Source organism: Bos grunniens, chromosome 22 (assembly GCF_055505025.1).
Source record: "Bos grunniens cultivar Pamir isolate PY7600 chromosome 22, Bosgru_T2T1.0, whole genome shotgun sequence".
NCBI lineage: Eukaryota > Metazoa > Chordata > Mammalia > Artiodactyla > Bovidae > Bos > Bos grunniens.
Genome location: NC_141186.1, coordinates 13,296,313 through 13,313,929, shown reverse-complemented (window position 1 = coordinate 13,313,929; position 17,617 = coordinate 13,296,313). Strand labels below are relative to the sequence as shown.

The following is a 17,617-nucleotide window of genomic DNA, read 5'->3' as shown; positions in this document are numbered from 1 at the left end:
AACACATTCATCCGTTCTGAGTTGTGGTGGACACCCTGGTTTGATTGGACCTTTTTAATTTTTATTTAAAAATTTTCTGACCTCCATGGTTTCCGTTGAGAAATTTGTGGTCACCTGAATTGATTTTCCCTTATAAAAAATATATTGTTTATGTCTGGCTGCTTTCAAGATTTTAAATTTTTTCTTTAGTTTTTTAAAGTTTGATTTTTATGTGTCCTGGTGTAGATCTGAATGTATTTGGTTTTCCAAGTCATGTGTTTATTTTTTGGGGGCTTCAAGGACATCGTCTGGCAATATTCTCAGAGAATGACCTTTTCTCCTCAAAATCAGCCAGTGAATTTATTTGGTTTTTATTTCCCTTGAGAACCACCCACAAGCCTTATCCAGCAGCTTCTAATTTTCTCCACTCATGCTTACAAAAATCCTCTACTGCAATAAAAAGTGTAGCTGGAATACTTTTATGAGTGTGATGAGAAGTGATGTCCTCGTCACAGGAGGCACCGTTCTCTGGCACACCCACTGGGACTCAGCTCGGCTTCCCAGCTGAACCATCAGAGCTGGAGCCATTAGAGCCAGGGGCTGTGGACCGCAGATGGTTATAGGAAAAGAAATTAAAAGTTTCCTAACCATGGGACCGACACCATGGTGGGCACAAATCATCCTCTCTCTAATCCTTTAGCAACCTGCTAAGCCCAGGGTCATAAATTCCCATTTTTTCAGATGAGGAAAATGATGTTCAAAGATGCTGATAGCAACTGGCTAATAGCCACACAGCTGTTAAGTGCCAGAGCCAGTGTAAATGTGCCAATAAATTTAAAAAATTATTTTAGGCAGCATGGCTTACCTGTAGTAAAGTACACTAATCTTAAGTGTCACAGAGAATGTTTATATGTGTGTTCACACATAAGACCACTTAGTCAACATACAGAACACTGTATTAATAATCACTCCAGATGGCTTGCTGGGTCCCCTCCCATTCAGTAAGCCCTCCTACCCCCAGGGCCCATCACCATCATAGGTCAGTGTGACCATTTCAGAAGTCTACACGAATGGAATCATACAGTACGGGCCACCTGCATCTGTCTTCTTTGGCTCAGCATCACATGGTGTTCATCCATGGTGCTGCGTGTATCAATAGTTTCTTCTTTTTCATCGCTGTATAGTATTTTATCATATGACTACATCACATTTATATTCATTCTCTGCTGATAGACTTTGGGGTGGTTTCTCGTTTGGAAGCATTACCAAGAAAGCTGCTGTATCTTTGCGCCTGAGTTTTCTGGACATACACACTCTCACAAAGTCAACGGACACACCCCAATTCCGTCATGTGGCAGGAAGCTGCCGTTTTGTTCTGTTTGTTCGCTTTTGCTATAGAAATTATGCTTCCCTTATTTTTAGCCATAGGTGATTTAGGAAGGAAGAATCTTACTGACTTAAATAGGAAGAGGTCTGAGTAAATTTGTAAAGTTCTCTCCAAGCAGTTTTTAATTCTGTTAGGTAGTTAGAATAAGGATAAGGAATCCAAAATGACGGTGGCTAAAAGACAAGGAAGGGAAAAGCCCGCGAAAATAGAACAGAGGAAGGTCAAAGGAAGGTCCGAGGACCAGATTGAGGACTTCAGGTAGAACAGCACTCCTGACTAAGCCCAGTTTGCATAGGGCAGGTCCTGGGGGAAGGAAAAAACATATAAAAAGAGGAGCCAAAGGGCTCTCTCTCTCTCTTTTTTTTTTTTTTAATTTTATTTTATTTTTAAACTTTACATCTCTCCCCCCAACCCCGCACACTGAGGCACTCTTCTCTTCGTGTCTTTGGATTGACGTGCCCTCACGCCTCAAAGATGGATTTTCCTGCTATCTTCTAAATAAAATCGAGCTGTAACACTGATTTGTCTAAGAGCTATAACATGGTCCGTTCGAGACCTGAGAGGTATAACACGGTCTGTCCAAGACCCGAGAGCTGTGACACGCCGAGGGCTTTATGTCCGTCACTCCAAATCTTCAGTGACGAGACAAAGAACTGAGCAGCATACACTCGCCTGACAATTCCTTCCCGTTGAAACCTTGGAAGTGAGGTGAGAGGGGATCAGTTTTACCTCTTCAGGAAACACATACACCCTCATACCTCCGCACATGTTTCGTCATTTCACACTCTGTTGCTTTACACATTCACATTCCCAGCATCAACCACCAACTACCCTCATTGACCTAAATAACGCGCTTCCTGCCTCAGCCGTATATACCCGTTCTGCTGTCCCCAAAGACACGGTTTCATGACCCTTCAGCGCTTTACCCTTCCTCTCTGCCAAATTCCATCCTTCCTTCAAATCCCTGCTTAAATGAAGCCTTCCCTTTTCTCTCTGGCAAGCTAACAGAATTGTAAATTGATGGGGACATAAATTCTAAATAAATAAACCTACTGTCCACACATTTTATTTATATGAGAATATACAACAAATTTTGTTTTGTCCTGAAGGCAATTTTTAAACATACAGGACACAATTTAATACACAGGACATTTTTAAAAGATGAGAAGCAAATTACTTCTATTTGATAATGACCTAATGACCGTGACATAGGCTACCTACTGAATGGTGTAGTCTTTTCCCCAAAGTTAAGAAATAAAAGCTTAATTGATTAGAAGCAATGCAAAAATGTTAGTGCTTTATGATTGTAACTAAAAGGCACAGCCAACAAAGATTTCTTAAAGGTACTCAGTTTATTTAGAATTCGTTACACTTCCTCAGTGTACAAGGCCATTCCTAGATGTCTCTTGAAGAATCTCAACTTAGAGGTTAAGCAAATCACCTGAAGGACACAGAGTCCCAGAAAATGCAGATGTCTTTATGGGATTTAATTCTGATGAGGCTCTGGAAGCTACTTGACCGGGGAATTGGGGGATGCTGCCCCCAGAACAATTCTTTAGAAAAAAAAAAAAAAAAGAAATCCTCTTTTCTTAATTATCTCACATCCTCACTTCTACGGGTGTAAACTATAAACCTCTCCAGTTCTTTCCTTACCAATGAATTCCTAAATACTCCCCTGACAGGGCTGCCTTTGAATTACAGAGACCATAATATTCTCTGATGCTTTTACAGTGATTCCGAGAGCAATTCACACCTCAGGCAGGATTCCTAAGAATCCTTATGACAGTACAGCTTACACATTCCAGGGTGAAGCAGCCCATTTATATGGTAAATGCGTTGGCCCTCCCATCAGGCGAGGCTGGATTAGTTTGCCTTCCTTAGGCCACTTGTTCCTGCTCTCAAATGAGAACTCAAGAAATTTAGCAGCAGTCGCTTTTCATCTTGATTTTAAGAGCTGTTTGTAGTCTTCAGAAATGAATACAGCATCATCTTCTATATTGGTTCCTGCTAAACTTAACTGTCTTCATACTGAATACTGCTTTGTCCAAATTTTAGGGCTTAGTTTTCTAGGATCTTTCGAAGAATTTACATTTTGTAAGGTTTTTATAAAGTGAAACAGATGTTCTTCACTCTCTATCCCTCTCTTATGCTGCGGTATCAAATCCTTCTTTTCATTTCTTAAATTGATTTTCTGTGGACTGTTCTGAGGGAACTTCAAATTTTTAACCACTAGGCTTATCCTGGGCTTTCCAGGTAGCTGAGTGTTAAAGAATCCATCTGCCAATGCAGGAGATACAGGAGTAGGTGGGGAAGATAGATCCCTGGGTAGGGAAGATCCCCTGAAAGAGGAAATGGCAACCTGCTCCAGTATTCTTGTCTGAAAAATCCTATGGACAGAGGATGGGCCACAGTCCATGGGGCTGTAAAGAGTCAGACACGACTGAATGAGCATGCAGGCTTATCCGAGGCTTGTGTATGTACTGTATGCATATCTGTGCTTTATAAATAAAAAGAGCAAGATTCCCTCTTCCCTCATGGTTGGGGGGACATAGTCCTGTCAAGAATGCATATCCTGGAGTCAAAGATTTGGTTCTGGATCTTGCTCCCACCGCTACTGGAACAGTAAGATGCCTTGGTAAGCTCAGCATCTACAATTTTAACAGGAGGTGCTATTCACCTCCCAGGACCATAAAGAGGAGAGTGCTGGCATCTAATTAACATTCTTTTCTGGAAATCCACTCTCTACTGCCTGCAGCCTAGATTCAGCCTTACCTTGCCCAAGCTTTCTGGTCTGCCCACTGCTCCCCCTTTCCTTTGTCCAACCTGCCTTTGCTTCCTTGTCCTCCCCTGCCAAACTCCTACCCCATGAAAACCCAGCTCAGGCAACCCTTCCTTTGGGATACCTGTCCTGCTGTTGCTCTAACCACAGTGCCCCTCTCCAACCCTGCCAAAGACCTCACGGCCTCCAGCAGAGCACTGTCCACTCATGGCTGCTCATGTAGTACTGAGATCTGTGTGACTCTTTAACCTTGGCCATTAACACAGGCCTGGGTGCTTGCTGATGGAAAGAGCCAGTGCCTCTGCTTGCTTATCAGAGAAATTTCAGGAAGATAAAAATTTCTGGCTAAGATTCAGCACTTTCACTGCCCTATCATGGCCCGGGTTCAATCCCTGGTCAAGGAACTTGAGATCCTGCAAGCTGCAGTCGAAAGAAAGAAAGAAAGAAAAACGCCAAAAGATCAAAATTTCAGGCTGGCCTCTTCCCCATAATGACTGTCCTGCAACTTATGCAAGGAGGCTTCAGGAAGAAAAGAAAAAAGGGACATTACAAACAAAAGGCATACCAAGAACTTGTACCAAAAAATTATACGACAAACATTAAAAGTGGACATGTGAACAAACAGTTCTCCAGAAAATCAGTGACGAATGGTAAAGAGTTGATTGCTTTGGAACAGGCCTCCTGTGTGGGCTGAACCCAGTAAGCATTTATGGAGGAAATAAATGAAAAATACTTCATTTACCGTGAGATGTGTCTGTGTACATTTCCAGGAACAAGGAGACGCTCTCTTACATAACCAGGTAAAATGATCAATTTCAGGAAATTTAAAATGAACTCAGTACTATTCTGGAGAAGGCGATGGCACCCCACTCCAGTACTCTTGCCTGGAAAATCCCATGGACAGAGGAGCCTGGTAGGCTGCAGTCCATGGGGTCGCTGAGGGTCGGACACAACTGATCGACTTCACTTCCACTTTTCACTTTCCTGCATTGGAGAAGGAAATGGCAACCCACTCCAGTGTTCTTGCCTGGAGAATCCCAGGGACGGGGGAGCCTGGTGGGCTGCCGTCTATGGGGCTGCACAGAGTCGGACACGACTGAAGCGACTTAGCAGCAGCAGCAGCAGGACTATTCTACCCTTATCCATTATCAACTGTCCCAGTGTCCTCTACAGCCACGTTCCTCATCTCAAGAGTCGACCAAGGGTTAGGCATGCCACTTGGTTATCATTTCTTGTTAGTCTTTAAACATTTCCTCAGTTTCTTTTTTCTTTCATGACATCAACATTTTGAAGACTTCAGGCCAGTTATTTTGCATAATACCGCTCGGTGTGCCTTTTGCGTTTCCTCAAGACGAGATTTATTCTGAAATCTGGAAGGGTAGACTGTCTCTCACAGTACATGAATGGAACTTAATCACCAACACGCCTCAATTTTTTTTTTCCTTTAATTTTTTTCAGTCTAGTCAAGAGCTGTGTCAATTGTACAACATTTTCACTGAACAGCCCTGGCTAAGATGGGATTTTCCAAGTACACAGTAACTTTCTTTGACTTGCTGCATCATAGCGTGTGATGGCAGTGCAAGAGCTCCCTATTCAGAATGAGCTACACGACATTGGCACACGGTGCTGCTAACACAAACACTTCCACCGCATCCAGGCTCCTGTGTCACAAATACTCCGCAGAGTGTACGTGCCGGATAAATGCTCTCCATTCAAAAAAGCGAAGTACTTCTTTCACTAAGAAACCACCGCATATATAATTTTTAATAGAAGAATTTACCCATGCTAATCCACATGATTTTAAATGTCTCATCATACTCTGTCAAGTAGAATGCATCCTAATTTACTTCTGTTCTATTGTTGGACATGTAGATTATTAGTGATCCAGGATGTCTCATTTTTCACTGAAAAATTTTTTGTATTAAAAATATTCCATTGCCTCTTTAGGTAAAGGTTTTAGAAATTACAGGGTAAAAGGACTTGAACATGCTAATGGCTCTTGCTATATGTTGGTAAAAGGTTATGCCCATTTTGACTTCACCAGCGATGGATGAGAGTGCCTTTTTCAATCTACCCTTGTCAACACTGAGGAGAATGTGGAAAAACAAACATTAATTTAATAAGAAAAAAAGCTACTTGAAGTATAAATGTCTATTCCCTTGCTTTCTAGTGAGGTTCAACATTTCTCCATATAATTGTTAGCCTGCGAATGTCCTTATCTCATAGTGGTAATTTTTTAATATCTTATCTCCTGTAGGGATGTTGCAAGCCCATTGGGATATCTCTAAAACATACTGTGGATTTTATACTAAAAGGGCAGCATGCTAATTTATGAATCATGTGGATTGTGTGAACATCAAACATTAAATGATCAGATAGAAGTTAAGGGTATTCGACAGAAGGTGAAAAGAAATGAAGGCTTAAGTTGTCTCAGAAAAACCAAAGCCAATGCCACACGGGTAATAAGGACATATGTTTTGATTTCAGTTCCAACGGTAATTTTTCTCTCTCATTCTCTGAAAACAATCTCCCCAGTTGGTCTGCATTAAAGGTAATAGCACAAAACAACAAAATCAGAGAGAGCATTTTTTATAATGAAGTAAAGAACTAAGAGGCCAACTTGTTTCCAAGGAAAGTAGGAATGAGATTCCTGAATCAATTCGACACCAAATGATAACGGCTGTCCTGTGTTTCTGGGCTCACTCAGAAAGTTTGGTTTCCCTGCAGAGGAACCACTATATGTCCTTATTTACAATGTTTGACTGCATCTCTGCAGTAAATAATCAAGAAGAGAAATTTATATATAATTAGAAAATGACAAAGAGAATGATTCCATAGTATCCTATTGTTAGGTAGTTAGAATAGGCAAAGACAAACAAACACTCCTGGCTAACCCAATTTACATAGGGCAGGCCCAGGGGGGGAAAAACATATAAAAAGAGGAGTCAAAGGGCTCTCTCTCCCTCTCCCTGTCCGGCCCCTACCTCTGCACGCTGGGGCGCTCTTCTCTTTGCGTCTTTGGGTCGACATGCCCTAATGGCACCCCACTCCAGCACTCTGGCTGGAAAATGCCATGGACGGAGGAGCCTGGTGGGCTGCAGTCCATGGGGTCGCTAAGAGTCGGACACGACTTAGCAACTTCATTTTCACTTTTCACTTTCATGCATTGGAGAAGGAAATGGCAACCCACTCCAGTGTTCTTGCCTGGAGAATCCCAGGGACGGGGGAGCCTGGTGGGCTGCCGTCTATGGGGTCGCACGCACAGAGTCGGACACGAGTGAAGTGACTTAGCAGCAGCAGCCCTCACGCCTCGAGAATGAGAATGGATTTTCCTGTTATTATCTAAATAAAAGAGAGCTGTAACATGGAGCTGTAACACTGATTTGTCTAAGAGCTATAACACGGTCTGTCCAAGACCCGAGAGCTGTGACACGCTGAGGGCTTTAATGTCCGTCACTGCAAATCTTTGTTGTGATGAGACAGAACCGAGGAGCATACACTCGCCTGACACTATTAGCTATATAACTTGTAAAGTAAGTAATCCATCATTCATTATTATTAATGTCCCAAAGCTAAAAATTTTAAACTAACCTGCATTTTAATTTGAGTCACACCTGTAGAACCACACCATAGACAGGCCCAGGGTGCTTGACACAGTCATTCATTTCTGATGCAGTCGGTTAATATTACCACACAAAGGTCTCCTCTCCACTCCTAGTGCCTTAATTTTCTGTGAGCAGGACTTTTTACTATTATAATTATTCATGGCTCCATAGTATCTCAAGAACCATATGCCTATGGTAGCTACTGGATAAACAGCTAGTGATTAAACCAATGCACCCAAAATGGGCTTAATTTACACAGGAAAGAACAAGTATGTCATGGGCAGTGGGGAGTAAACTATGGGTCTAAAAAGTGGTCATCGCCACAGCTTCACAGAGCTGCTATCCACTGTTTTATTGGGATTTCACACAATATACATACAGGTGTTTGTCAAGTAATTTGACACATACAGTGTTTTAAAATCCAATTGCTCGATTATGAATATGCTGAAAGAATGTCCCAGTAATACCCTAAGTAAATCATTTCTAAACCAAGACGTGAATTTCAGATTGCATGAGAGGCAGAGAAGCTGATGGTCAAAGTGGATGCGGCACAAAGTGACCCCAAACACCATCTCCCAGCAAGACGCCGGCTTTTGCCAGGTATTTAAAGTCTAAACAGTCCATTGTAAACGAACTGCTTTTGTTTCAAGAAACTGGGCAGGTTTTAAAAACTGTTATTTACCTGAAATTTTTCACATTTGATTCAAGTCAAATATTCCTAAATGTTTCCCATGATGAATTTGGCAGTGCATCCTGTATCAGGCTGAGGGGTTATACAGCTTGTTACTACTGACACATAAATAAACTCTTCTAGGGAAACCTTCAAAATGTAAAAGACTGTCAGCCCACAGGCCATACACACCTGAGGCACTCTGACTTCTCTATCAAACTGAGCCTTAGAAAAATTTCAAGAAGCAAAACCTGCCCCATGGATCTTGGACTTCTTTCCTGGACTGGTTCCAGTGATGGACTTGACTAATATGGAAAAACAGGAAATGAGCTCAACTTTTCCATCTTTTTTGATTTGGGACAATATTCATCCCAAGGCTTCTGGAGATATCCACACAAGACATCATCACAAGATTAACCCAGCAAAGTTCCCAACTTCTCCCTAACATCATCTTCCTTCATGCTCTGATTAAACAAGTTTGGGTGTGTTCTATCTGCATCAGACACACCAAATGTAGAAAACTCCTCGGTAACCCTCCCTTTTCTTACACAGTAATGCCGACCAACCACCCACTGGTGGCCCCACTCGCTTGAAGGAAGATGGTGCCACCGGGGAGCTGAGACCCTGAGGGTGCACTCGGCCACTCACCTCGCCTGCTGGCAGACACAGCAGACCCACACCTTCTCGCGCTTCTGGTAGGAGCAGCAGCCCTTGCAGACGTTGAACTTACAGTCCCCACAGCGGCGCTTGGTGCTGATGAGGAAAGTGAAAGGCGCGCAGCAGCGCATGCAGCAGTGCTCCACGAACTTCTGGTGCTTGGAGAGGATGCTGCACTTGCTGCCTTCTGCGTCCAGCCTCTGCTTCATCTCGCTGGGAGCCAGAGGGCGGTGGGGGGAGAGGGTGAGGAGAAGAGAGACAGCACGTCAGCTCAGGGGCTCCCTCCCTAAAGCGCCCCACCCCGGGCCCCCTGTCTGCCAAGCTACCACGTAGGGTCTTCCTGTAAAACAGTACAACTCAGGAAGTCCAATGGCTTGACATATTATCCAGAGAGGAACCTTAATGGTGGATTAATTGTGTGTTCTTCTATATGTCATATTTTCTATAAGAAAGCACAAAACCTTACTACTTATATTTCAGACACCAGATTGAAATATAAGTTATTATAAAACTAAGCACATTAAAAAAGAACCCTTTAGCTTAATTAATGCCTTTTTAAAGGAGCAGAAGATCATTTATGTTAAAACATTAATCCTCACAACAGCCCTGCTGGGAATATGATAAATGCAATCCTGGCCCTCAATATCCCTGGAAACAAGCACCGAGGATTTTAAAAGCTTTCAAATCAATGTAAGTCAATAAAGATTCTCTGGGTGATGGGCTAATCCTGAACACTGGTGACTTGAGAGCTGGATAAAAGTTAACTCCCTTTTTCCAAAGAGCTCATGGGTATTCTGGGCACACAACTGGTTATATTAATGCAAAACTGCACGCACTGTTTTCTTTATACTCTGAGAAGCAAAGGAGAAACCCTGAGAGATAAGGAATCCCCCAAACACACTGAGATACGCAGGATAAAACTGACCGGAAGTAACAAAGTTATTCTGACCTGAAAGGTTTTGATTTTTTTTTTTTTTTCTGTTCAAAGATGGACACCCACAGGCAGGAACAGAAAATAATTATATTTTTCCATATCCATTTTGTGATTACACAGTTCATCCCTGATGAATCTATAATGTACGTGCATCATGCTAAGTTGCTTCAGTCATGTCCAACTCTTTTGCAACCCCACAGAATATAGCCCTTCAAGCTCCTCTGTCTATAGGATTCTCCAGGCAAGAATACTGGAGTGGATTGCCATTTCCTCGTCCAGGGGATATTCCTGACCCAGGGATCAAACCCATGTCTCTTACATCTCCTGCATTGGCAGGCAGGTTCTCTATTACTAGCGCCTCCTGAAATATGATGTATGTGGCTAATATTTTCCTTCATTTTGCAATTGTTTTTTCAACTTTTCATATGGTGTGTCTCATCATTTAGAAGTGTTTATTTTTTCTGTAATTAAATCTGTCAGTCTTTTCTTCTATGGCTTCTAAATTTTACATCTTGCTTATTACTTCTCCCACCCTCTACCAACCACTTATCTACTTTCTATTTCTACAAATTTGCCTATTCTGGCTATTTAATATAAATGGAATCATAGCATATATGTTCAAAGTTCATCCATGTCATAGTGTGTATCAGAATTTCATTCCTTTTTTTACTGTCAAGTAATACTCTATTTACAGATATACCATATTTTACTTTTCTATTCATCGACTAATAGACACTGGGGTTGTTTCTACTTTTTGGCTATTTTGAATAATGTTGCTATCAACATTCATGGGCAAGTTTTTGTGTGGACATATATTTTCAACCCCAGGAGTAGAATTACTGGGTCAAAATGTTAAATGATTAAACTTTCAAGAAACCACCAGACAGTTTGGTCGTTTGGCTACTCCTCCTTATATCCTCCTGGCAACCCATGAGGGTTCTGATTTTTCTGCATCCTCATCAATACTTATTACTGTCTGCCTTTTTTATGACAGCCATCCGAGGAGGTTTGAAGTGGTATCTGATCATGCTTCTCATTTGTATTTCCCCAATGAGGAATAATATTAAGCATCTTTTCATGTACTTACTGGCCACTTGCACATATTCTTCGGAGAAAAGTCTATTCAAATCTTTCACTCATTTTAAAATTAGAATATTTGTCTTTTTCATTGTTGTGTTATAAGAGTTCTTTATATATCCTGGATACAAGTCCCTTATCAGATATATGATTTGCAAGTATTTTCCCTTTATTATATTAAACTGTAGATTTCATTAGGATTTTCAGGTGTTTTTAGTACAAAGAAGGGCTGGGCTAGCTCATCACAGCCTGGTACTAGAATTGGACATCTATGTATGGTTTTATAATCTAATTTTTCACTTAACAACAAAACACCGTAAACATCTTTCCATGAAAATTCAAAGAGTATTTACAGCTTTAGCTTTCAGGTGCCCTGGGCTGGCTTACACAGCTGCCAGTACACACACAGGCTGACTACTCTGCATTGCGGTGTCCAATACCCATTTGTAGCTTGAGCACTGGAAGGAGAGAGAGACTATATCAGGCCTGCTGATAATTCTACAGGGTAAAATATATGTATACTTGGCTGAATGGGGGCTTCCCAGGTGGCTCAGTGGTAAAGAATTCTCCTGCCAATGCAGGAGATGCAGGAGACCTCAGTCCAAGCCCTGAGATGGAAAGATCCCCTGGAGGAGGGCATGGCAACCCAGTCCAATAGTCTTGTTTGGAAAATCCCAAGAACAGAGGAGCCTGGTGGGCTATAGTCCATGGGGTCATAAAAGAGTCGGACACGACTGAAGTGACTTAGCATGCATAGTTGGCTGAATAAAATATTTACAGGGAAACAGGACAGAAGGTTTTTCCTTAAGGCATGATGATGTTGTTATCCAGTCCCTCAGATTTAAAACAGAAGATGAGCTAAGTTATCAACACTCTGACCTCTGTAAACAATATAAGAACAGCCTCAGCAACTGACTTTCTTCTACTGACATTTCAAAGACACTAAATTAAATGCGATAAAACATCCAGGAAAGAAAGTCTTGTGGATCAAAAAAAAAAAAGGAAAAAATTCTGTGAACTCAACGCACAAAATCACTTGAGCTTTATGAGTTTTGATTCCTGATATACAAAATACCGATGGCATTTTAAGAAAATCACTGAGAGTCTAATAATAAAATTTACCAACTCCTCTAAAGTTTGTCCCAAGCAAATCGAGGATTTTTAATCACAGACTTGAAGGAGGAAATAAGAATGTCCTTCTTCTGGATCGTCTCTCCCTTCTCAGATTCTACTACCCTAGAGGACCTCCTGGCAGAAATCCTTAAAGATAATTGTATAGGATAACCTATAGTGACTGAGTGCAGGATCAACCAAGAATCACAAGACCGGGTACCTGCACCGAAATGTCCTGGGAGGGAGCAGGCCCCCAAATGGTCAGCCATGCGGGAAACAGTGATGGGTTTCGTCACAGGCGAGGGTGCAGAGCTGAGCTCAGTTACTACCAAAGACCCTTCCAGCGTTTCTGAGCCTCTACCTTCTGAGCGGCAATACTAATTCCTGCTTCATGGAGTTGCCAGATATTTCAAATGAGCAAAGCGGCAATAAGCAAATAGTGCTTATTCATTTGGATCAGCAAGAAATCCGGTAGTCTCAGTGCACGTAACATTTGCTCACACTTGCTTCTGTGTGAAGAAGGCTTTGTGATAGTGTCTGGGCTGGAAGGCTCAGTGTGTACTTGCTGCTTGAGCACTGAGTATGGGTGTGAAGTAGTATCTTAACTGTGGTTTCAGGGTTTTTTGTTTTACTTTTTAGCATCTGAGATCTTAGTTCCCCAACTAGGAATCAAACCCACACCCCCTGCAGTGAAAATGTGGAGTCTTAACCACAGGACTGCCAGGGAAGACCCTAGCCTCTTCTTAATACATCACTCTGTGATGGATATATGAAAAGCTATCAACACTTCATGGTTTCTGGGTTCACCGCCATGCCAATTCTGATTCTCAGCACATGCTGAGACTGCATGCAGGCTCAGTGGGGCTAGAGTGTCATAACTCAGCAGCATCTAGCGTGGGCATAGCAGGGAGAAGTGATGGCATATATGTCACTTGTTTGCTATCAGAAAGACAGTAATTCTAGCCCATAGCTACAACTCTCCATGTTACAGGCACTATTATCTAGATTGCCAAGTATTCACTCAACTCACACTCACTGAGTAGCTAGAATACTATTCTAGTGCGTGTGCATGCCAAGTCGCTTCCGGTGTTTCCGACTCTTTGTGACCCTGTGGACTGTAGCCCGCCAGGCTCCTCTGTCCATGGGATTCTCCAGGTGAGAATACTGGAGTGGTTGCCATGCCCTTATCCAGGGGATCTTCCTGACCCAGGGATTGGACCTGCATCTCCTGTGACTCCTACATTGCAAGCAGACTGCTTATGGTGCAGCCACCAGGGAAACCCATAGTACTGTTCTAGGCACTAGGGATAAAAAGACATAGGTCCCTCCCCTTCATGAAACATGTATTAAAGTAGGGATTCAAATGATTAAAAACTAAAGAAACTATAAAACAATTATAAGTTGTAAGACATTCAATAACAGAACAGCCAGGACTGGGGACGACATGGCAACCTACTTTAGACTGGGTGCTGACAGAAGTCCTCTCTGGGGAGGTGACATTTTAGTTGAGAAGGGGCTAATCCAAGAGAAAAAAAAAAACAGCAGAGGAAAGAGCTTAATGTTGGAGAAAGGGGAGGGAAGATAAGACACAGCCCCTGGAAAAGTGTCTAGATTTTATCCTACGTGCAGTGGGAGGTTAATGAGGCTAGTGAGCAGGAACAGAGCAGGATCCACTCTTCATTGTAATAGCAGCTGCTGTTACCTTAAGGTGGACTTCTCGACAGCCATGCGAGGAAACCTCGCATGAGGGCTGAGCAGTCATCTAGGTAGATGGGTGAGGTCTGGGCCAGGATAGGAGACAGAGAGGGGTGGACAGATGCATGGCACACCTGCTGAAGGATCTGATACAGAGGTGGAGGGAAAGGATGAACCAGGAGCCAGTCTCAGGTTCCCAGCTTTTGCAGCAAGTGAAGCCAGTTATGGATCAAGGGGAGATGACGATGATGGAAGCGTATTTTAGTGAAAACTGTGAGGCATTTAAAGGGATTTGCCACGTGGACAACTGATAGGTATTTGTGCATCTCAGAGGACAGATCTGGGCCAGCTGTGTTCTTCACACACATCTCCATAAATACGGGAATGGATGAGCCACCCTAGGGGAGACAGGGCATCAAGCGGAAAACAAGAGGGCCTAGAAACAAGTCACGGATACCCCAAATGTTTACATTCAGGCTGAAACATTGACAAGGTGAAGCCAGACAAAGAGACTGAGAAAGACACCAAAGGAAGACGTTTCAGAGAGGGAATGGCTGACTGTGTCTGCCATGAGGGTGGAGGAGGGTCCACTGGATCTGGCAACACGGAGGTCAAGGGTGGCCCCGACAAAAGCAATTTCACTGCGGTGGCGGGGTGGTGTGTGGGGGTAGGGCAGGAGTCACTGTCATGGGTGCAGAGTGAACAGGAGGTGAAGCAGTGAATCAATCACTGAATACCTCTGCCAGTAATGTCATAAACGCTTTTAAGAGCCAGGCTCCAGAGGGTGAGCCCAATTGATAGGATAATAACAGTCATGGTCATTTAAAAGTATGTTTTGCTTTTAATATGTCATGGGTAATCTCCCTCTCACTGTGTAATTTCAGGCAGAATCATTCTGCTGCCCCCTGATGGTGTTATCAAAATTCATTCAAGGTTAATAGAGTTCAGCATATCACAGTACGGAAAATAAACACTTAAAGATTCCCTCTGGATGGTAGAGTTAATAGACACACACCAGGTACATGGTGATTACCAGCTCTGCAAGGAAGCAGACCATTTTAAACCAGAACTTTCGATGGTCCCTTTAGCCCCATAAACCAGAGCATCAGGTTTCATATAAGCATTGTCTGTAAGGAGTTGTGGGAGCCCCATCAACCTGAATTTCTGCAGGCAGCTTAGTAAACGGTGGCTGTTGGGGGTGCTGAGGTATGTTGACTCTTCTCCTAATGGCTACAAGTTACTCAGCTCTTCTAAACCTATTTCTTTCTTTCTTCTTTGTCAAAGAAGGATAGCAGCAGTATCCTGAAATGTCTGTTGCAGAAGTTAATGAGAAAAATGTAACTGAGTTGACCAGTAGGTGCCTAAAAAATCAAAGCGACTCCACAGAAGTCTGATGTTATTTCAGTTCAAACCCGCTAAGCTTCTGCCCCACAGCAGGTGCTTAGAAAAGGCTCCCACTTCCCCACTGGATCTTCTGGAATATTTGATGTTTTAAAAAAATATATTTATTTATTTGGTTGCACCTGGTTTTAGTTGCAGCACTCAGGCTCTTTCTTTCTTTCTTTTTTTAACTGTAGCATCCAGTATCTTTAGTTGTGGCATGTAGGATCTACTTCCCTGACCAGGGATCGAACCCAGCCTCCTGCATTTGGAAGGGCAGAGTCTTAGCCAGTGGACCACAGGGAAGTCCCATCTTCAGGAATATTTGACTAAAGGTCATTTGTCAGAAATCAGCTAGCCCATACCAGGTCAGGAAACTAGACGATTTGATTGAAAGTATGGTTTAGACAAAAATTAATGTCTCCAGTCACTTTTAAAAAGAATTAGTGATTTTTAATTTTTTTTTTGTCTCCCAAGGTGGTGAGGGTTGGGATGGTTAAAACCTTCCTGTATCTTGACACATTTTTGCTGGTTACCATCACCATATAAAAAAAATAATGATATTGAAAAATGTGGGCTTACTGAAGAGAGTCATAGTTTATATTTAACATCTTTAGCCTATAATCTATGAAGGGATTTACCATCACAATTCAGAAAAAAATGTTGTAAAATGAATGCACATTTATATAAACCATCTCTGTGGAATCCATGAACGTAAGTAAAAAGAATGGAAACAGACAGTAAGCTCTATGTTTCATAAAATGAGGGAATTCCCACATCCCCCCAGTTTCAAAATAGACTATGGAAGTCGCTTACTGACTTTCATTTGCAATCTGGAGGGAAGATGGTGAAATCAGACACACATCTGTCCTGACCTTGAGCAGACAGAGTTATTGAAAAACAAACGAAGGCACCCTGGGGGCATTATAATTCTTTTCTCGAAAAGAAGAATGGCCAGGTCACCAGAGAAGCTGAGACCTTCACGCTCTGGACTCACATCAATATCACAGTATATTAGAGTTTCATTACAAACCCAGGCTGGCTGGGAGCATGTGAAAAAGGAAAACCAAAGGGCATCTAGCTTCCAAGAGGGGTCACACCTCCATGGTGGTAGGCTTGTCGGATCAGATGGGCAATGTCTGGGAGAAACATCCCCACCTGAAGCTGCTTACTGACCCAGCTCACTTACATTCCAGGATCGTCCCCTCACCTCCAAACAGCCCCAGCTGCGTCTGCCTTCCTAAACTTCATGATGGCTTGGGGCAGGACCCTCCTGGGTCTTCACAGAGCCAGTTTTTCACTCATTATCTTCACAACTCAGGAAAGTAGGGTGGGCAATCATACTTTCCACCTCCTCCTTAATAGCTATGAATGACTTCTCTCTTTTTCTTCTCAGGAAGAATGGAGGTGCAGGGGCTGAGAATCAGGGAGGCTGAGAGAGAATGTTCTAGATATTAATAAAAAAATAAATAATAGAAAATAAAGCAACCTCTCCTTTCCACCAAACTTGCCTCTTTATTGGCTTTACAGCCACCTGGGCCCACTTTCACTAACAGAGTTTGGCTCCCAACGTGAGGCCACGCTCTCGTGATATCTGGCTCCCGCGAGTTTTCCTTAGTAGAGCTGCTGCCATCATGATGCCCTGGGGCAGCCATGAGAAGAACCTTGCTCGTGGTTCACTGACCCCAGGAGAAGGATTTAGGGGGGCATTCCTAGCAGCGGCTGAAACCGATTCAGGGATTCTCCCTGTTTCTTCCATGCTGGGCACTGACTGCCAACGGCATGTGAGCTTATCCTTGGTGGAACGGAAAGATGCCTCTGGACGAGCTGACGAGCTCCAAGACCAAGTCCACCGGTGTGCTCCTGGCTAACTTCTCTTTTGAGCATGAAGTGCTATTTGGGCTTTCTGCCAGCTGGTTCCGACATGTGTCTGATGTTGAAGCCTGTCTGTGAGCAGAGTGTCCTTTGGGTATTTCTGCCATTGGTTCTGACGTGCATTTGACGTTGAGGGTCGTTTGTGAGGACGGGCTGCTATTTGGGCATTTTGCCCATTGGTTCTGACCTGTGTCTACCCTTGGTTTGTGACTATGACATTCTATCTCGGTGTTTTTGTGAGTCGGTTCTGTCATATCTACTTGGAGGACCCTTTGTGTTGGGAAGTGTTTATTTGGGACTCCTTATTGGTCATTATTTTGGGGGATTTGTGATAGCCCTGTCTTCTGGTGTGTGTGTGTTCCATTTATGTGATTGGTATTCTCGTTGCCTTTTGTAAACTGGGAAATTCAGGCTCAGTTCATTAAGAAAAGTTTACCTACACAACTATGACTGAGAAAAAGGAAGA

General features: G+C 42.8%; 2 protein-coding genes across 5 annotated transcripts in view; one reads left to right on the top strand and one right to left on the bottom strand.

The window, feature by feature from the left end:
- Nucleotides 1-17,617, bottom strand: part of MYRIP (myosin VIIA and Rab interacting protein) — a 228,280-nt gene that overhangs the window by 110,640 nt on the left and 100,023 nt on the right. For all 4 annotated transcript variants that reach the window (XM_086366026.1, XM_086366027.1, XM_086366025.1 and 1 more), the window contains exon 3: nucleotides 9,069-9,290. In XM_086366026.1, the coding sequence (XP_086222152.1) occupies nucleotides 9,069-9,290 (222 nt within the window). The remainder of the gene's footprint in view (nucleotides 1-9,068; nucleotides 9,291-17,617) is intronic.
- Nucleotides 16,911-17,617, top strand: part of LOC147348074 (uncharacterized) — a 238,979-nt gene continuing 238,272 nt past the window's right edge. The window contains exon 1 of the mRNA XM_086366030.1: nucleotides 16,911-17,123. Coding sequence (XP_086222156.1) covers nucleotides 16,911-17,123 — 213 coding nt within the window. The remainder of the gene's footprint in view (nucleotides 17,124-17,617) is intronic.